Here is a 19,993-nt window from a genome sequence, read left to right as displayed (position 1 = left end):
ATGGTGGACCTACAGTTCGCCGTCTTGACGAACTGTGGTCTGTTGGTCAAGTAATCCATTATCCAGCGAACCAAATGGTCGCTTGGGCAACCCGTTTTTGGAACAGGAACTATGCAAGATGTTTTCCATAGGGTGGGGACCACACCCAGTCGCAGACTCAGGTTAAAGACATGCTGTAGGTTCTCCTAACTCCACAGAACAGGCCTTTAGAACCCTCAGACACACCCGATCTGGTCCTGCAGCCTTACTAGGATGGAGTCGTCTTAGCTCAGTCCGTACCTGGTCAGCGGTAAAAGGAGGAGGATGAGTGGTGAGAGCAAATAGTGAAGGTGAGCAGGAAATAACGGCAGAAGGGGGAGAGGTAGAGGTGGAAGAATGATGGGTAGGAGGGCTGGAGGGGAATTGGGAAAAGGTGGGGGTGGCCTGGGGGGAGCTGAACCGATTTAAAAAATGTTAAGTTCGTTGGCTCTCTCAGGATCCCCATCCGCTGCAGTGCCATCTTACCACTACAGCCTGTTAGTCTTCATACTGTTCCACACCTTTCGCATGTTGTTCTCACTAAAATTCTTTTCCAGCTTCCTCCTATACGTCTCTTTAGCCTCCTTCAGGCAGATTTTAAGTTCCCTTTGTGTCCTCCTGATCTGGTCAGTTTTTGTTCCTGAACGCTCTTTTTCCGGTTCAGGATAGTCTTTACTTCACTGGTAAAGACTAGAATGAAAATATTTGGATCATCGTTATTATTGGACTTCTAAGAAAAACTGTTTTAAATGTAAATAAAGTAATCAATTCATCCAACCATCTGTTCATCCAGCAGCTCTACTCTGAACTCCTCCCTGATGGTTAATAAACGATAAACTAAAAAGAAATGGGCCCAGTAGCAAACCCTGTGGCAACCCTTACTGATGTAACCCTGAAGCTCCGCCCCCATGATGATGACCAACAGCTTCAAACACCCAGTAGGAACTAAACTGCAATTTATCCCTGTGGGTTAAGTTAGAGTTGTGGAACAAAACAGGAAGCTGATAGATAAGAGCTTTATTTTATTTCATACATGAGACAAAAATGGCAAAACAAGAAAAATCAAATGAACAACAGACTGTCACGTCTGCTCCAATCAGACAGATGATGGATTCATGGAGACTTCATACACAATCACAAACATAAACACCTGGAAATGTAAGGTTTCATTTCTACATTTAAAACCTGAAACGAGTTTATTTTCATAATTAAACATGAAATCTTTGGTTTGAGTCCAGAAACCTCACAGTTCCAGTCAGACAGTAGCAGAAATGATCCCTATTCATCCAAGTTGCATCTGTAGCAACATTTCTTAAAGAAAGAAAAGGTTCAGCACGAGAATCAACATAAGAATGGAGAAAATAAAAACATTTAACATTCTGTACAAAACTCAGCATGCAGGATGAGAATTCAAAGAAACGGAATGACATGAGCAGAAAACAAAAACGGATGATTTTCATGAGAACAATCAGTAAAAGATTCAAAAGCTCCGCCGGCGTTAAGCTCACACGCTGAGACGATTCATGAATCACGGCAGATCGTAGGGAAACGTCGATTTCAGAACAACAAACTGATTTAAAGTGTTACAAATTTAACTTTATGACCCCCAAGGATTTAATGGAGCGCATTATGCAGAGTGGAAAAGCAGAAAATCAACGGCGTTTTAATTCATTCCTCAAAAAAGAATCTGAGTCAACAAATGATTTATCCATCCTCAGACCAGTTCCTTCCTTCCTAAGGAGACTTAAAATTCATGTCTACGCCGATGACACCGAGTTACAACTCTGCAATTTAACTTTGTATTCATTTTGGTTAAAGTTTTGTCTATTTACAGTGAAATCATGCTGTAACCTGATTTAGCTTCAAATCGTCTCCAAGGGGCCTTAAAGCAGCTGAAGCTTTGAATCTTTAACTACAGACAAAAGACAAAAATAAAAGAGTAGAAATGTAACAAAGTAAAAAACATTTTCACATATCAGATTTTTTGCTCCAGCAGCTCTCTCTCTCTGAGCTCAACTCCACCCTAAAACCAGTTGAACGGCTCCAGCACCAACTGGTGCAGCCACCATTAAGCCCTTTCACCTGCAACGCCTTCAGGTTCCTGCAGGGGGCGACAGCAACCGGCCAAAGTTTCCATCCAACACAAACAAAAGAAGCCAGAAAGCAAAATACAGATGCTGCTCTGAGCATCGCAGAACGGATCAGGAATACTGACAACACACTGCAGGCCTGAGACCAGAACCAGAACCGAGACCAGAACCAGAACCGAGACCAGAGCCTGGAATAAAACGCTGCTGCAATCATCTCACCAACAGCCATGAAGAAGAAACAGATCCACTGATAATTTAGTGATACAATGAACAGATTTCAGCTTGTTTTCCTTTCTGATCATTTAGTTGACCTTTGACCCTAGTGGAGGATCATGGGAAATGAAGAGGACTACAGCATTGTGCAAAACTCTTCATCCAGACCAGGTTTAGTCAGACTTTCCTTCAAGCTTTCTGAGGATCTTCACGTTCAAACAGGTTTTGAGGTTTAAAGCCTCGTTTCTGTCAGTTATTTATAAAGCAGCAAAACTTCTGCAGATTTTCTGTAAACCTGCCGGATTCGGAAAGCAGCCGAGAAAAACGCAGGGTTAACCCGGAGCAGGAAGGAAAACCCGGAGCAGGAAGGAAAACCCAGAGCAGGAAGGAAAACCCGGAGCAGGAAGGAAAACCCGGAGCAGGAAGGAAAACCCGGAGCAGGAAGGAAAACCCGGAGCAGGAAGGAAAACCCGGAGCAGGAAGGAAAACCCGGAGCGACCGGAGTCTCAGCACCGACTGACTGAGGGTTGATGACAACGGAACATTTTGGATAAACTGCACCTTAGAAACGTACACTGCAAGATTATTATTGTTTTTTCTGGAAAGTGTGGCGGGCATCTATCTGCATTCGGCCCAATTTACTGTGACGTCACTAAATAAAATCCAGTGCAAGCAACAAAAATGTTTTCGTTTCTCTACAGCGTTAATTTGTAAAAGTAACGAGACAAAATAAAACTAAACTCTTCCAGCAGTTAAAAGAGGCTGTGCACTGCTGCTCAGCTGGCTTAAAGAGACAAAATGAGGCTCTTTGAAAATATTTCTGCTCACTACAATTGTGGGCAGTCATGGTCGTGGGTCCAACGCATTGAAATTACACACGATAAAATGTTCATGATTAAAACCGAGAAAATTTACATTTTACTTTAAACTGATTAAAATAAAAGCAGAGAAATCGACTGGAGGTTCAGGATCTACTGCAGCAGGAAAGAATTAACAGCAGCTGATCATTAATACTTCAAAGTGTTATGGATAATTTACTTAAATATGGTAACTAAATAAATTTTATAGCTTTAAAATGTGACTTTTCTGTAAAATCCATCAATTTTCCAACTTTTCTAAACAAGTGCCTTATTTTCCTAAATCTTCATCCAAACTGTCAGTTTCCAGAAATTAAAACTCTTTCCAGCAATAACTGAGCCTCCATGCAGACCACATCACCATGTCACTTATATTCTTGTGCAAATACCGTCTAAATCTAAAATATTTCTGCATATCTGAACACAAACCAGTTCTCCATCCTCATTGGCTGCTTGCTTATTTGCCCCACCCCTTGGAGGCGGAGCCTCCTGTTGACAGAGAAACCCAGAAAACCCGGTCGGTTCTGCAGAATCTGGAGTGAGATGAAGCCGATGGTCAGAGCAAATATGAACCAAATGAAACAGTAAAAAGAGCTTCCCGGCTCGTCCCCATAGCAACCGCTTCACAAACAATAAATAATGATCTACATGGTTTATAAATATAAGTATGGGGTGGAGCAGGCGGTGGAGGTCAGGGGTCACTCGGCGACTTTGTCCATCCTATAGACTACAGTGGTGGAGCTGTCCTGGTCCGTCTCGGTGGGAGACACTTTTTTCCAGAACAGCGCTTTCAGTGCCAGCTCCTGCTGCAGGCTCTCGTAATCCATCGGTCCGAAGTGGTGCTGCTGTTTCAATCGACACGGATAATCAATTAGTCTCATTACCGATCGCTTTGATCAGCAACAACAAAACACCTGGAGGAGTTTATCATCAACAGCAGCGGCGCCTTGCTGCGTTGCCCTTTCAACAGCCGAGGTCAGAGGTCACCATGAACGCATCACCAGCCAGGAGCTACGCATACAGGCTAACACACACACACACACACGCGCATGCGCACACACACACACACGCACGCACACACACACGCATGCACACGCGCACACACACACACACGCGCGCACACACACACACACACTCTAGTTTTAGGGCCTCATCTCTCTAAATATTTAAATAGTTCTCTCCAAACTAAATATTTAGTTTGAAACTGACATTGTAAATTAATGAACAAGGTGGAAATGTGAAAAAAGAACCTCCCATGTTCTCTCATGAAAGCCGAAATAATCCAAATTAATTTTTTGACTAACTTACAAACGGCATCCCATAATTTACGTTGGCCTGGGAGAAATCCTGAGAAAGCCGGCCGACCTGTGGGGATCCTCAGGGTTCCATCCGTGGCCCGGTATGTTTTGATTTACCGTATTTTCCAGACTATAAGCCACAACCCCAAGGTTGTTTTTAAAACCAGTAAACATTCACATATAAGCCGCAGATATCTCTGCCGCTCCAGGTTTTCCACAGCGATGCAGCAGAGGGGCGGACACCCAAAATCTGAGTCATAACAGGTCAACTGAATATCACATTTATTACGGTTGAAAAAGAAAAAGTTGCCCAGTTTAGATTTAACTGAACTGATTACGGAAGTTTCCGAACAGAAACTATAACAGTAAAAGTGCTGATCCTTCGTGTTGCTACTAGCATAAGCTAAATGAAAATGGACGATTTCTTCTTCTTCTTCTGCTTTAGAGTCCAACGGCAGCTTGCATCCATTATTGTTGCACTACTGCCATCTATTGGATCCTAATATCTATACCTCAAATTCTCATAATGATCCCAGTATTTAAAAAAATGAAAAATCTTATTTTTCCCCTCAATGCTGTTTAACTGATAAACAACATTCTCAAATTTCAATTCCCTATTAAAACCTAATTCAATTTTAATGGCGCTTTCTTCTTTTATTTCCAATTTTGACTTCCAATGATTCACTTCCTGCTAAAGAGCCCCCTGGTGGTTGAAGAAAAATCCACATATAAGCTGCATGGTTCAAAGCTTAGAAAAAAAGTAGCGGCTTATAGTCCGGAAAATACGGTACATGCTTTTTAAAAAACATGGCATCCATCGCTATGGAGACGACCAACAGATCTATCTGACGGTCTTACCGGAATAAATGCAGGATGTGAAGCCACTTCATGAGGTCCCTGTTTTCTAGTCCTGACTCTCTGTGACCTCTGACCTTTAAAGGTTTATTTAAATCCTTTATGAAGAACCTGGATGTGACTTCTGACAATAACCTGACGTTAAATCCTGTTTCCTCATCTTCGGCTCCTTGTAAAGGTGAAGCCGTTCCTCTGGGTTAGAGGGAACGCCGCCCAGTAAATCTGACCCGGCAACAGAAGGTGTATGAATATATTTGAACCTGTATGTATAGTTGTGACCCTTTGCTGATCCTTTCTTGATGAATATATGGAAACTTCACACCAGAGTGGCTTGTATGTTTTGGGATGGACTGCAGAAACAGACACTGAAGGTTGCCGTGACGACCGCTAGCTGACGGCCGACGCGGCGGTACCGCGTGGCGTCCTTACCCTCTGGTCGCCTCCCTCTCTGCGCGGGTCGTGCTTCTTGGCGAAGTGCCTCAGGTTGTCGTAGTTGTGGAAGTTGAAAAGTTCGACCAGATCCTGAAACAACAGGAAGTCGTTAGCTTAGCCTCCAGCGGGATGCTAACCGTTAGCCGGGACTCCATCACTGATTAAACAGTAGCAGTCCATCGACATCTGGAAAGTTTCCATTCAATACGCAGGATTTTTAAGGGTTTGCGGTTGAAAAATAAAAGATTCTTCAGACTTTCAATCCAAATCATTTGTCTAATGTAGGAAATCGGGCCTGGTTAAACTAAAGCAAAATACAGAAGCAGAAGCATTTAATATCATCAACTTCCCCTGCAGACCAGAGTATTCTAGAGACTGATGCGAGTCTAGAAGCTGAAGTTTGGTCCAGACTGGGCCATCAACATGAAAACAATGTTGCTAGATACGTTTCCTTTTTGGAAATGTTACCAAACTTATCGCTAGTTGCTTTCTTGAAAAAAAGCATCTAAATATGTCGTTAAACAAAATGTTTGATTTTTTGCACTGAGAAATAAAAGATGCTACATTTGTTGATATTTCTGAAAAAAGTTGCCATTAAGGTCTGAAAAGTTGCTAAATGTAGCAGTAGCGTGTATAAGTTAGCATCAGTGGTTCTGTTGTCCTGACCACACCCCCTCTGCTCCGCCCGAGGCTTGGCCACGCCCCTCCGCTCTCTTGGCTCCGCCCACTTTTGGTGGAACGTTTCAGACGTTGTCGGGGCTAGGCTTTCTCATCAGGTTCAGATGCTCTAACCTGATCAGAGTAAACGTCCTGCATTAAAAGGACCGGCAGGCCGGTTCTGTCCGTACCGTGCAGAACTGAATTCCTCGGACCGAGTTTCCCAGTTTGTCCAGTGGAGGCGACCAGCACATGATTCCCATCACGTTGGGAACAACCAGCAGGATTCCTCCGGCCACCCCGGACTTGGACGGCAGTCCGACCTGCGGCGGGGGGGCAGCAGAGCGGTTAGAGGAGCGAAACCACCTGGAGCGGATCGGGTCGGACCGGGCCGGGCCTCACATGGAAAGCGAACTGTCCCGAGAAGTCGTACATCCCGCAGGAGTGCATCAGGCTCAAGGTGTTCCTCACCGCCTCCGGGCTCAGCACGCGCTCGCCCGTGATGGGACAAATGCCGCCGTTGGCCAGCGTGGCGGCCATGACGCTGGCGCTCTCACAGGTCACCTCGATGGCGCACAGCTGGAGGCGCAGAGAGGAACCGTCAGCAAACAAAATGGAGGACAAACGGTGCAAACATGAGCTGAAGAAACTGGTCTGACCTTCAGGGAGGAGAGAAATAACAGAAGGTAATATTCAGCCATTCATATTTTAAACTTTTAAATGAAAACACTCACCTGGAAGTAAAGGTCCAGCACAGACGTCATGTCGGTTCCTTCAGGGAAACACTGCAGACAAATATTAGACAGTTTACCACCAGAGAAACTAATAATTAATAAATGGATCAAATATTCAACATAAACAGCTTCATAAAAAAACCTTCCGCTGATGTTTGGTTCAGCTTTTATTTAACAAAAAAAAAAGACGATCCAGTAAAATATTAGGTTCCTAAACTGGACACAGCTTCTAAACCTCTTCATGAAACTTTGTGATGTTCATTTGGAAACAGGAAGACGACAGATCTGAATCTTTTAGATATTTTAGACATTAGCAGATGTTCTGATGTTGACATCAGATGCGAAATCTGTTACAAAATGTTGGTGTAAAAATTTACTGTCCATTTACTTGAATGACAATGAAAAAAAAACCTTCCAGGAGTAACTTTACTGCGTGTTATGAAGTACTGCTAATCCTGAGTCTAAACTCTGGATCCTCGACTCGCAGTGAGAAACTTTGATAAATGAAGAACAAACTTGTTTTTGTCAAAGTGAGACCTCCTGTTTATAAACCAGCTTTATTCCATTTTTTTGTTTTAGTTTCTTAATGTAAGCATTATTTTACAAATATTTTATTTAGAAAGGTGTTGAATTTGTTATTTTGTGAATATTAAATTTATTTCTTAATTTTAATCTCTAAGATAAAATAATTTGGAAAATTTTTGTCTGATACATTGTTTTTAAATCAGGAAGTATCCAGCTACCAGTTTGATTTAAACTAATTACTTTTGAGAAGTAAAACGTTCCTCTATGCCGTTCAGACGATCCATTACCAAGCGTAGATTAGAACTGCTACGTCGCCACAAGGATACATTGTAACATATTGTGCAGTTTTTCAGTGTTTCCACAGTTTAATGAAATTTCCGACCTTCTTCTCCTTCAGGTAATATCCGATGGCGAAGTTTCTGTCTCCAGACTCGCGCTCCGACTGGAATCTGTCAGAGCAGAGAGCCGCGTTACAGGAAGCATGGAGGCGTCTGTTAGCGTCTGTTAGCGCTGCCGCCATCATCATCATCATCACATGATGATGATGTTTGCCAGAAAACACTCCCAGCATGCAGCAGAAAGCATGCAGGCAGCCGCCATCTTTACATAGACCAGTTCAATCACAGGACAGAACCAGGAAGATGATAAAAAATTAAACATAAAAAATGTCAAAAACAGAATTAAATGAGCAGAAATTCTTGTAAAAAACTAAAAATAAAAAACAACTGCAAGTAAAAGTGCAGGTTTTCTTTCCTCAGAAATGCATCATTTGAAACTAAAAAGAGGAATATAACATTAAAAGGTAAAATGAAAAACAGAAAAGAAATCAAGTCGTTTTAAAGTCAAAAGAAAATATTATATTATTAAACAACTGAAAAGTGTCTGAATCCTGACGATGCTTCATCCTCCACTACATGAAATACATTTCAGGAACGACACCGTTTGTATTTTCACACCTCAGTGATTCACAGGTCAAAGTTCAAATTGACATAAATTCATTAAACCTAGAATTATTCTGGTTCTGGACTGAACATGAACGAAAGATCAGTGCTGCCAAAACAATTAATCAGATCAATCAGTTCACAATAATCATTAACTAATTTAGTAATTGATTAGTCTTGGTATTTAGACTCAAAAATAGACAATTTGCTAAAAAAGGAAAACATATAGCTTAATGTGCCAATTTATTTTATCCAATTAATCAGAATAATTGATGACTAAAATCTTCGTTAGTTGGAATCAAAGCTGAGTTTCTCAGCTGGGTAAAAAAAATAAACCATGATTTTCATCAACATCGGTCTGATAAGTGAAGCCGAGCCGATGGTAAAAAACGATTTTATTTCCATTCTGAGACTCGTGTGTCGCTGCGTTGAATTTTCAGAAACACGGCTGTAAATGTTGCTGTAAATTTGACAAAAAGGACAAATTTATTCCTGTAAATGAAATGTTGAACTCTGATGTGTGATTTCTGCCTCTGCAGAGATATTTTAGAAAACCATCCAGGACTTTCACTCAGATAATCTGGGATTAGCAATCTTATAATTTTCAATAGTTCAGACATTTCATCCCTGCTGATGGTAAATATTATTGTGTGTTGATTAAATGCAGAGACTCACGTGGCGTTGCTGAACCCGACATACTCGTTTCCTGCCATCTTCTTCAGAAAGGTCATGACCTGGAGGAGAAACAGAGCTGCTGATCGGCTGCTGACCGGATGCGGGGAACATTTAGGATCAGATTACTCACATAGTCAAATTTCTCTGCATTGCTGGCAGTTTGCTGCAGAGAGAACAGAAGAAGACAGTGAGAGGAGGTCCTCCAGCAGGGGGCAGCAGAGGACGCTAACTGCTGACAGGTTAAAGCTACAGAATTAGAAATTATTTTATCACAAATAAAAACCTAAACGCTGCAGCTTTGCCTCTATAAAGTGACGTTATTATTATGATTGGTTTCTCAATTTAAGGAGAGAAAAATCTGCCTGCAGCTGGAGGAGATTTTAGTAGATTAGCTAATCTAGAACAACCAGATTGGCAGTGTGTGTGTGTGTAGGATTGTGTAGTGTGTGTGTAGGTCTGTGTGTGTGTGTAGGATTGTGTAGTGTGTGTGTAGGTCTGTGTGTGTGTAGGATTGTGTAGTGTGTGTGTAGGTCTGTGTGTGTGTAGGATTGTGTAGTGTGTGTGTAGGTCTGTGTGTGTGTGTAGGATTGTGTAGTGTGTGTGTAGGTCTGTGTGTGTGTAGGATTGTGTAGTGTGTGTGTAGGTCTGTGTGTGTGTAGGTGTGTGTGTGTGTAGTGTGTGTGTAGGTGTGTGTGTGTGTGTGTGTGTAGTGTGTGTGTAGGTCTGTGTGTGTGTAGTGTGTGTGTAGGTGTGTGTGTAGGTCTGTGTGTGTGTAGGTGTGTGTGTGTGTAGGTGTGTAGGTGTGTGTGTGTGTAGGTCTGTGTGTGTGTAGGTGTGTGTGTGTGTAGGTGTGTAGGTGTGTGTGTGTAGGTCTGTGTGTGTGTAGGTGTGTGTGTGTGTAGTGTGTGTGTAGGTCTGTGTGTGTGTAGGTGTGTGTGTGTGTGTAGGTGTGTAGGTGTGTGTGTGTGTAGTGTGTGTGTAGGTCTGTGTGTGTGTAGTGTGTGTGTAGGTGTGTGTGTAGGTCTGTGTGTGTGTAGGTGTGTGTGTGTGTAGGTGTGTGTGTGTGTAGGTGTGTAGTGTGTGTGTAGGTCTGTAGGTGTGTGTAGGTGTGTGTGTGTGTAGGTGTGTAGGTGTGTGTGTGTGTGTGTAGGTGTGTAGGTGTGTAGTGTGTGCGCAGTGTGTGTGTGCATGGTGTGTAGGTGTGTGTAGGTGTGTGTGTAGGTGTGTGTGTAGGTGTGTAGGTGTGTGTGTAGGTGTGTAGGTGTGTGTGTAGGTGTGTAGGTGTGTGTGTAGGTGTGTGTGTAGGTGTGTGTGTAGGTGTGTAGGTGTGTGTGTAGGTGTGTAGGTGTGTAGGTGTGTGTGTGTAGGTGTGTGTGTGTAGGTGTGTGTAGGTGTGTGTGTGTGTAGGTGTGTGTGTGTGTAGGTGTGTGTGTGTGTAGGTGTGTGTGTGTGTAGGTGACAGCTGGGTTTCTGCATTATTTGTTACGATAATGCAGGTGTGGATGCGCTGAAGAGGTTATCAGCCCAAACAGATGGGGAGGAGATGGAAAGAGGGAGGAATGGCCCTCACTGCCTCAGGAAAACACAGCAACAACAATCTGCACACATGCACATGTGAAGAGTTAAAACTGAGCGAGCTGCACTCAGTGAACTGATCTGATCAGAGTCTGATCGGCTGTCTGCACGCTGTCACAGATGGAGGTGTTAACAGTCACTACATGGCTCTAACGGCTGATTGGAGGAGAGGACAGAGAGAAAGGAGGGAGAGTGGGGGGGTCAGAGGATAGATATGGAAAAGGAAGAAAAAATTACCAACGTCATTTGACCTGCAGCAGCAGTCATTATTTCCCACAGTTCCTACGTCTGGAAAATATGCAACATACACACAAACAACAACAACATGTAGCCTTGAAGCAGTAACAGTGAGGGCCGAGGCGGGCGGGCGCCGGCGGCCCGCCGTCACCCACCGGCGCAAATCCAACCAGCTACACGCTAAACATCAGCTTCACTTCAAAACTTAGAAACAAAAGCAAACAAACATTTTAATCAAACATTACTGGCTGGTTTTATTTTGCCGCAGATTCAGAAATACTTTTAGAAACAGGTGGGGGAGGGGCCGGTTCAGAGACTGCACAAGTTCAAGGGTCAATTCAGCTGTAGTGCTTATGCTTCAGAAGCAGTGCTGGGCACCCATCTGCTAACATGCTAATGGTAGAACTAATGTTTAGCTTAGCGCTTTAGCATTTTAGCACACCTAGCTTCCCCTACATTAATTTTTCCAAATAAATTTACTTGGCTGTTTTATAAACATCTAGTTGAATCAGGTTTAAGTTTAGGTTATCCAACCATTAATCATGCTCTTATTTTGAAGAGGATGAAGATCATTTGCGGTGCAGTTTCGTCTCCTGTTTTTATTCACTAATAATTTTAGTTAAAGCAAGAAAAAAAATAAAATACAGAAAATACAATATTTAAGGCCATTATAGTTATAATGTCAAATTAAATTGGTGCTCAGGGTTGTAGAAGTTAGCGCCTTAGCATTAGCTTTTGCTATGTTGTGTTATAATGCTTTACCATTAGCTCTTGCTAAATACTGTGTTGGGATAGCTTTAGCATTAGCTTTGACTAAATACTGTGTTGGGGTAGCTTTAGCAATAGCTTTGACTAAATACTGTGTTGGGATAGCTTTAGCATTAGCTTTGACTAAATACTGTGTTGGTGTAGCGTTAGCATTAGCTTTAACTAAATACTGTGTTGGTGTAGCTTTAGCATTAGCTTTGACTAAATACTGTGTTGGTGTAGCTTTAGCATTAGCTTTAACTAAATACTGTGTTGGGATAGCTTTAGCATTAGCTTTGACTAAATACTGTGTTGGTGTAGCTTTAGCATTAGCTTAGACTAAATACTGTGTTGGTGTAGCTTTAGCATTAGCTTTAACTAAATACTGTGTTGGGGTAGCTTTAGCATTAGTTTTGACTAAATACTGTGTTGGGGTAGCTTTAGCATTAGCTTTGACTAAATACTGTGTTGGTGTAGCTTTAGCATTAGCTTTGACTAAATACTGTGTTGGTGTAGCTTTAGCATTAGCTTTAACTAAATACTGTGTTGGGATAGCTTTAGCATTAGCTTTGACTAAATACTGTGTTGGTGTAGCTTTAGCATTAGCTTAGACTAAATACTGTGTTGGTGTAGCTTTAGCATTAGCTTAGACTAAATACTGTGTTGGTGTAGCTTTAGCATTAGCTTTAACTAAATACTGTGTTGGGGTAGCGTTAGCATTAGCTTTAACTAAATACTGTGTTGGTGTAGCTTTAGCATTAGCTTTGACTAAATACTGTGTTGGTGTAGCTTTAGCATTAGCTTTAACTAAATACTGTGTTGGGATAGCTTTAGCATTAGCTTTGACTAAATACTGTGTTGGTGTAGCTTTAGCATTAGCTTAGACTAAATACTGTGTTGGTGTAGCTTTAGCATTAGCTTTAACTAAATACTGTGTTGGGGTAGCTTTAGCATTAGTTTTGACTAAATACTGTGTTGGGGTAGCTTTAGCATTAGCTTTGACTAAATACTGTGTTGGTGTAGCTTTAGCATTAGCTTTGACTAAATACTGTGTTGGTGTAGCTTTAGCATTAGCTTTAACTAAATACTGTGTTGGGGTAGCTTTAGCATTAGTTTTGACTAAATACTGTGTTGGGGTAGCTTTAGCATTAGCTTTAACTAAATACTGTGTTGGGGTAGCTTTAGCATTAGTTTTGACTAAATACTGTGTTGGGGTAGCTTTAGCATTAGCTTTGACTAAATACTCTGTTGGGGTAGCATTAGTGGAACTCATTTTTATGACTAGCTCTTTAAGGTTAGCGCAGCTAGCTTCTTAGTTAGTGGTGCCCACCACTGTTCAGAAGCCTAAACACCAAACACAGCAGCATTAAGCTGTAAGACATGATCTAATTTATTTGATTTAAAACAGAAGAGAAACAGTCAGTCCATCTGCTGCTTAAATAAACTGAACTATTGATTAATGAATGTATATTATTATTATATTATTATTATTATATTATTATTACAGGAATTCCTGTGCAAAATTCAATACAAAGAGTCTGGTTAGCTAGCCTGCAGTCTGCTGCTTTACAGCAATGCTGCTATTAGCATTATCATGTTAATAAGAGGACTGGGCTCATTTTGTTTTCACGATTCAATCGTTGGTGTTGCAGTGAGTTTGACCTAAGAACCATCTAGATGCCCAGAAGAATCTATTTGTGTTTGATTAGTTGGTTCTGAGATGCAGCCTCTGAGTCGGGATTTGATCTCCTCAGTGAAACCAGGTCACCATTTCCAGCAGCCAGGTGTGGAGTGCAGCAGGAAAACCTGGCGCCTCATAAATCACTGGAACCTGTCCAACTGGAAAAGCACAAGAGGAGCTGCTTAAACGCCTCCTGCTTCACCTCAAGATTATTTCAGGAATTTAAAGACCCGTTTGGTTGCATTTAGCAGCTCCATGTTTGTTCCAGGTTAGAGTCTCCTTCAGCGACACCAACAGTCTGCTGCAGAGACTTTGGTTATTTTCAGATGCCAACAGTGGCTGAGGCCTCTAGAAGCCCAGAGGATCATCTGAGTGTCGTTGGTTTTATTTATAACCAGGAAGGCTGAGAAACGCTGAGAGTCAGAAATATCCAAACTATCTAAAGAAGTTAAATCAGGAGATTTTCTCAGGGTTGTTTTAAACCTGACCAGTCAGCAACAAACATTTCTGCTATTTATCATCATTTTTAATCTGGAGTAGCAGCTCAGAGATCCCCCCCTTCACAGATCGATTCTGCTTTTACCTGAATGAGCGACGTGCAAACAATGGCTCCGGCGTTCACCATGGGGTTGTGGGGCTTATCTGCCAAAACAACAGGAGCTCAGTTAGCCGCTGTCGCAACAGGAGCTCACAGGAAAATCAGCAACAAGCGCAGAACAAACAGACCCAACGTGGCACAAATAAAGTAAAGGATTCATTTAAAACAGAAACTCGAAAAGCAAAAAGTCTCTACAGGTTTTAAAGTCAAAACGAGCCAGGTTAATTTAATACACTTTATTATGTATTTATTTTTAATTATGTCCTAAATTATTTTAAATTTTCATCATCATTATTCGCATTACATATTTTATTTGTGTTGTATTTTTATTTGCATCATCATTTTATTATTTTGATTTGTATCACTAATATTTTTCTTAGATATACTATAGTTTTAATTTTTACAATTATTCTCATTCTTATATATAGTACTACATATGTTCATTTTTTTCCATTATATTTTATTTGCAATGCTATTTTGTAATTTGTATTGTCAATTTAGTTTTATATTTTTGTATCATTCTTATATTTTTATTATTATTTTTACTCTTAACCAGACGTTAAAACACCTGGAAAACCAAGCAGAGCTGCAGGATCTGGAAATCCAAGCTCTACTTTCTGTCAAACTGATTCTAGATGCAGCTCTCTGCTTCTGACATCCAATCAACACAGGAAGTGTTTACTGCGGAGTTAAACCACGTCAGGGGAGAAAACAGCGACATTCCTGTCTTTACGCAGCAGCAAGAAGCAGATCCGGTTCTGACCCGGTGAAGTCTCACCGTCTTCGTTCAGGAAGAGTTTGTTGAAGCGCAGGCCGCTGGGCTCCTTCCCGATGAAGCTGTGAACGTACTCGGTGCCGTGGTCATGAACCGCCACGGCGTACTTCAGAGGCTTCACACAGGACTGCAGGCAGAAAGGGACCTTGGTGTCGCCCACCGTGTGCCTGTGCAAAAAACAAAACCACTCATTAAAGGTCAACATGCAGCAGTAGGTTAAATAATCAGGATCCTTCAAATAGACCAATAAAACAGGTCACAACTTCATAACAAAACAGTTTTATCTTTATGGAGTCGTTTTTCCACAGACACGCGCTGAGCCAAGCAGAAAGCAGCGTCAGGTACACACCTCCATTAATCATTGATCAGTACTGCTGCCAATTATCTTCTGTACAAGTTTCCCAATTTCAGAGAAATAAACGCCTTTAGACATGAAGTCTAATGACTCCACGTGAGGACATGATGTACTGAGGACATGATGTACTGAGGACAGCAGACTCTGCAAATGGGAGAACTAGACCAGAAACAACTAACATACAAACATTTGTTCTTAAAGTAAGTAAAACATAAAACATGTTTTACAAAGTCCTACGAAGGCTACTTAAGTGCTATTTTGCATAAAATACTTAATTTTTAACAATTAATATATTTTGCTCACGTACTGTGTTCATTTCTGACTGAAATACTTTATTTTGTGCTTCTATACCAAGTATTGTTCCAACCGCTGCTAAGCTAGCTGCTAATCTAGCGCGGCAACTAGCATGCTAGCGGCAAAATGCTAACAAACTAGGAACTGTTATTTCACTCGGAAAACGCAGTCTACATTAGACTAGTTAGTACAATAGCAAAAAATATGAGATAACCACTTGATGGAAATCATATCCATGAGGTTAGTGATCGTCATCAACCTGTAATTAACCTAAAACTAAGACGGAAACTCTTTAAAAGCAGAGCAAGATGTAGCACCGCTACCTCATTAAATACTTGACGTTATCAATTAAGAAAAACAATGTGGTGCCCCTTTTGTTGAGGATTTTGTTGTTGCTGGTTTCATGCTAATGTGCATCTAAAGACATAAACTCCTGTTGATCCTTGCTGTCAGGTAAAATGTGTCATTTCAGTGGAAAACATTGAGTTGGTGCTGGAAGTCTCACCTCTGTCCATCGACAGTGCAGAGCGAGACGGCCCACAGGTCCGGGCTGAACTTGGCGAGCTGAGGAATGTAATCTGCTACCTGGAAAAAGAGGCGAGGCCGGAGTGAGAAAGAAAGGCATCGCCTTTCAGCGCTCAGGTTCAGGGTTCAGTGGAGCGCCTCCGACAACAACAACCCGTCCAATCTGCTTCTGCGGAGGAGAAACGGACAAATCCGCCCAGAGACGACCAAAACCAGCTGCTGACCTGAAAACTAAGTACACCCCATGAGCCTGTTCAGCAGGAATGTCCTGTTTCCAACGTTTCCTGAAGGTTCCACCACAGCTTTTCAATCAGGAGGAGTCTGGACTTTGACTAGGCCGTCATTCCTCCACCACAGTGCTGATGTGCTGTGTCTGGTTTCCTTCATCTTGGTCAACGTCTCTGGTCTCCTCTGTCCAGAGGACATCGTCCCAGACGTCTTTCATCCAGTGCAGCTGTTCTAGTTCTTGTTTTAATTTTATTTTTTTATATTTTATCATTTACTTAATTTAGATTCTTTAATTTTTACCACCTTCATAAAATAAAAGCCTGTCATTTTTTGCCAAAAGTTTTCTTCTTTGTCTTAAAAAAAGACAGGTCATTATTTAAGGAAGCAGATTATTTTTGACTTAAAAAAAACACACAAAAAAAACAAAACTTTAATTTTGTTGTAATTTTTTCACTGGTTTTATTTTTTCATTTTATTTGTTTTACTTGTATTATTTTTGATATTTTATTTTCTTGCATTATTTTTAAGTGTATTTATCATTTTTTTTCACCAATTTTTAACATTTTACTTTTATTTAAAAAAAATTTAACTATTATATTTTTAACTTTCTAAATTTATTTTTATTTTTGAATTAATTTTTTTTAAATCATTTATTTTTATCTTGGGAATTATCTTCCTCTCTGGGGAGTTCAGATGGTCTTGCGATGACCTTTGACCCCTTCCCCAGCTCCTCCTCGAGGGTCGGAGGGACCTGCTGATGGAGGTGTGAACTCTCTGCTGATGTCTTGTGGCAGCATCAGGGGTGTACTTAGTTTTTCCTCGGGCCATTTTGGCTCCGTCTGAATGCAAGGTGTGAATTTTCCATGTTTTTGTCAGCAGGTTTTAGTCTCAGGCTGCAGCAGCAGAACATCCTGCAGCGCTGTGTGAAAGTAGCAGCTCTCTGATACTTCTGACACGTCTGAAGGGCAAATTTCTCCCCTTTCAATCCCAGCAGAGAGCAGCAAACCCACACCAGGCCGACGATTATGAATCCGAATGCAGAAATAAATGATAAACATGAAAAAGCAAAAACACCCCAAAACCTGACGGCCGTAGGGACACACCTGCCCTCCAGAGAGGTTTTTGGCTTTCTCATAAAGCTGGTCAATATGGGAGGTGAAGGACTGGAAGTCGGGGATGACGAACTTCTTGCGGAAGGCCTGAGTGAGCAGGACAATGTTGCTCTGGACACACCTGATGAACAGAACCAGACAGCATGCTGAGACAGCGCGGCGGCGGCGGCACCATGCAGCTGCAGTTTGCCGACCAGCTCAGCCACTCTGAAGTCTGACAAACTGGATGAGAGTAAAAACTGATGCAGAGTGGAGAGGCACAGCCAGAAAGTCCTCATTTCTGCTGTTTCCACGGGAACCGGGTCTGAGTGGAACAACCTGCGGTTCCGGTGAGTCCGGCGGACCTTACTTCTTGAACAGGTGGCGGTCCAGCGTCACGCCGTCCGGAGTCTTCTTCAGCGTCTGCTTCAGCGTCTCCATGCACTCCTTCAGGCGGGGGTCTCCGGTCCGAAGCCCGGTGGCCTTCAGCGCCTGGCTCCCAGGGTCAAAGGTCGGTTACAAAGCTCTGCAACAGGAACTACAGGAAAGAAGTTCTGATTGAGGAACTCACTGTGAGGAACTTGTGAGCTGGAATCTTCTCTTGACCTTCAGCGACCGTGTAGAAGAGCAGATCCTCCAAACTGGGCAGGATTCCTGGATTCCTCCTCCTGACGGCAACAGAGAAAAACTCATCCGCTTAATGACTGGCTAGCACCGCTAACTGAGCAACACCACAGGCTAAGGACAGGGAGAGTACTTGCTAACATTAGCTTTGGATAGGCTGGTCACTTGATACTCGTAGTTTTTATTCCCCCCCCAGAGAAAATGAAAATCCATATTAGAGGTTTAAAAAATCACAAACTACACTGAACAAAAATATAAACATGTCAGATATTGTTGCTATATGGAGCAAGCAACTGTAAATCAGCATTTGCTGTCATTTTATTGTAGCAAAGTAATATTTCTCTTGATCTGTGTATGCTTTTTAATCCAAGCTGCTGTCAGTGAGTCATTTACTCAGTGCATTGTGGGACATGTCCACTGGGTGACCAGACAAGATGAAAACGACTGGACAATAAAAGGCCCCAACACGTCACATGATGTCTCCAGTCATAAAGCCTCAGATGTTCTGTGGAGCCGTTGGCGTGTTGGATGCAGGACGTCCAGCAGAGCAGCAGCTCCGGTATCGGACCGCCGGCCGTTTCGGAGCTGGTTTCCAACAGACTGCAGATCCTCCTCATCTCGTCTGACCGACTCCAGATCGCCACATCGGCTCGTCCACCGGAGGATCGGCTCAGACCAGCGACACAGCTGATCGGTCTGAACAACAGACGCATCAGACTGTAATCGCTACGCCAACTGGGTCAGAATCGGACTCCTCATCCTGACCCCGATCATGACTGTTAATCCGCTACAAACGGCCGAACCACGATGTCATCAATGCCGATACGAAGATCAGTAATTACTGAAAATATAGTTTGAGTTTCTCTGTATACTGCGTAACTCAAATGTTCATAAAACTGACATTTGACTCGGGGCTTATATTTTTGTTCAGTGTAGTTTCTAACTGTTCTGCTTTTAGCGTGGAAACGTGTTGACATTTATAAACTGGAGCCCATGAAAGATGCTGCAGGGAGTGAAGTAACTTCAGAGGAAAGTTTTCATCTGCTCTTTATTTCTGCTGTTTTTCCTTCCAGTTGATCTCCTTGGTGCTACAATCCCAGTTCCTGCAAACTTGGACATTTCCGTGACTTTTCTCATAACGTAATAAAATAAATGGGAATAAATGGAGCCTTTGTCACTTTTAACCCCTGAAGGATTCAGTTTTAAACCAAAACAGAGGAAACGCTGATAGGAAATAAAACAATGAGCAGCTCAAAACTTTCCAACTTCCTTTGACTCTGTCAAAAAGTCAACTTTAAAAATATGCAGGCATGAATCAGTACAGCTTAAAACACTTAAATGAAATGAAAGAAGCAACCATCCGCTCTTCTGTGTGACTCAGTTTTCTCCGAGGATTTTTCCACATGAGGAAATAATGAATGCAGCTTCTGGGACGGAGCGAAGAGTTTAGCAGCAAACAGAGCAAACTACCAGCTCTGATTATCAGCAGTAGAACTGGAACTAAAACATGTTGGATGATGAACTAAAATGTCATCATTTATTGAGATAAATTATAATATTGTTGTTTTGACACCATTTTCAACTGATGATGGAAAAAATTCCCTCTGAAGGATTAAAGTTTAATCTGCTGTGAACTGGATCCAGAAATGAAGTGAAACTCTGGAAATGGAAACATTTAAAACAGAAAACAAATGAAAACCACAAACCATAAATAAAACAGATTATTACACAGAAAACTGCTAATAGTTAATAGTTAGAAAGGAAATCACACATTTTATTGTTGATAAATCATCGATTATTGCTTATTGGGAAACGCCTAACGGTTGAAGATTATTTAGACTTAAAGTTTTGATGCTTTTAATCAATAAGTAAATATTAAATAAACTTTTTAGTATTAGACCGATAATTTCTATTAAAGTTAACTTCTAGTTGTCTTGGAAACACGGATGGATGAATGGATGGATGGAT

At 41.7% G+C, this 19,993-nt stretch overlaps 1 protein-coding gene across 3 annotated transcripts in view; it reads right to left on the bottom strand.

The window, feature by feature from the left end:
- The window catches only part of glsb (glutaminase b), a 32,446-nt gene that overhangs the window by 4,910 nt on the left and 7,543 nt on the right, over positions 1–19,993 (bottom strand). The window contains exons 2-15 of one of the 3 annotated variants that reach the window (XM_014973499.2): positions 17,973–18,069; positions 17,772–17,893; positions 17,414–17,543; positions 16,063–16,142; positions 14,912–15,075; positions 14,119–14,177; positions 9,426–9,458; positions 9,296–9,354; positions 8,062–8,128; positions 7,155–7,205; positions 6,823–6,999; positions 6,612–6,743; positions 5,761–5,853; positions 1,021–4,020 (exon numbers count right to left, since the gene is read on the bottom strand). In XM_014973499.2, the coding sequence (XP_014828985.2) occupies positions 3,877–4,020; positions 5,761–5,853; positions 6,612–6,743; positions 6,823–6,999; positions 7,155–7,205; positions 8,062–8,128; positions 9,296–9,354; positions 9,426–9,458; positions 14,119–14,177; positions 14,912–15,075; positions 16,063–16,142; positions 17,414–17,543; positions 17,772–17,893; positions 17,973–18,069 (1,408 nt within the window). In that variant the 3' untranslated portion in view covers positions 1,021–3,876. Of the gene's footprint in view, positions 1–1,020; positions 4,024–5,760; positions 5,854–6,611; positions 6,744–6,822; positions 7,000–7,154; positions 7,206–8,061; positions 8,129–9,295; positions 9,355–9,425; positions 9,459–14,118; positions 14,178–14,911; positions 15,076–16,062; positions 16,143–17,413; positions 17,544–17,771; positions 17,894–17,972; positions 18,070–19,993 lie in introns of those variants that run through there. The other 2 variants (XM_014973498.2, XM_014973497.2) reach the window with 2 other exon arrangements.

This window comes from Poecilia mexicana, unplaced genomic scaffold, assembly GCF_051168715.1.
Source record: "Poecilia mexicana isolate PSO_F unplaced genomic scaffold, ASM5116871v1 scaffold_2, whole genome shotgun sequence".
NCBI classification, from domain to species: domain Eukaryota; kingdom Metazoa; phylum Chordata; class Actinopteri; order Cyprinodontiformes; family Poeciliidae; genus Poecilia; species Poecilia mexicana.
This window is presented reverse-complemented; position numbering and strand designations above follow the sequence as displayed.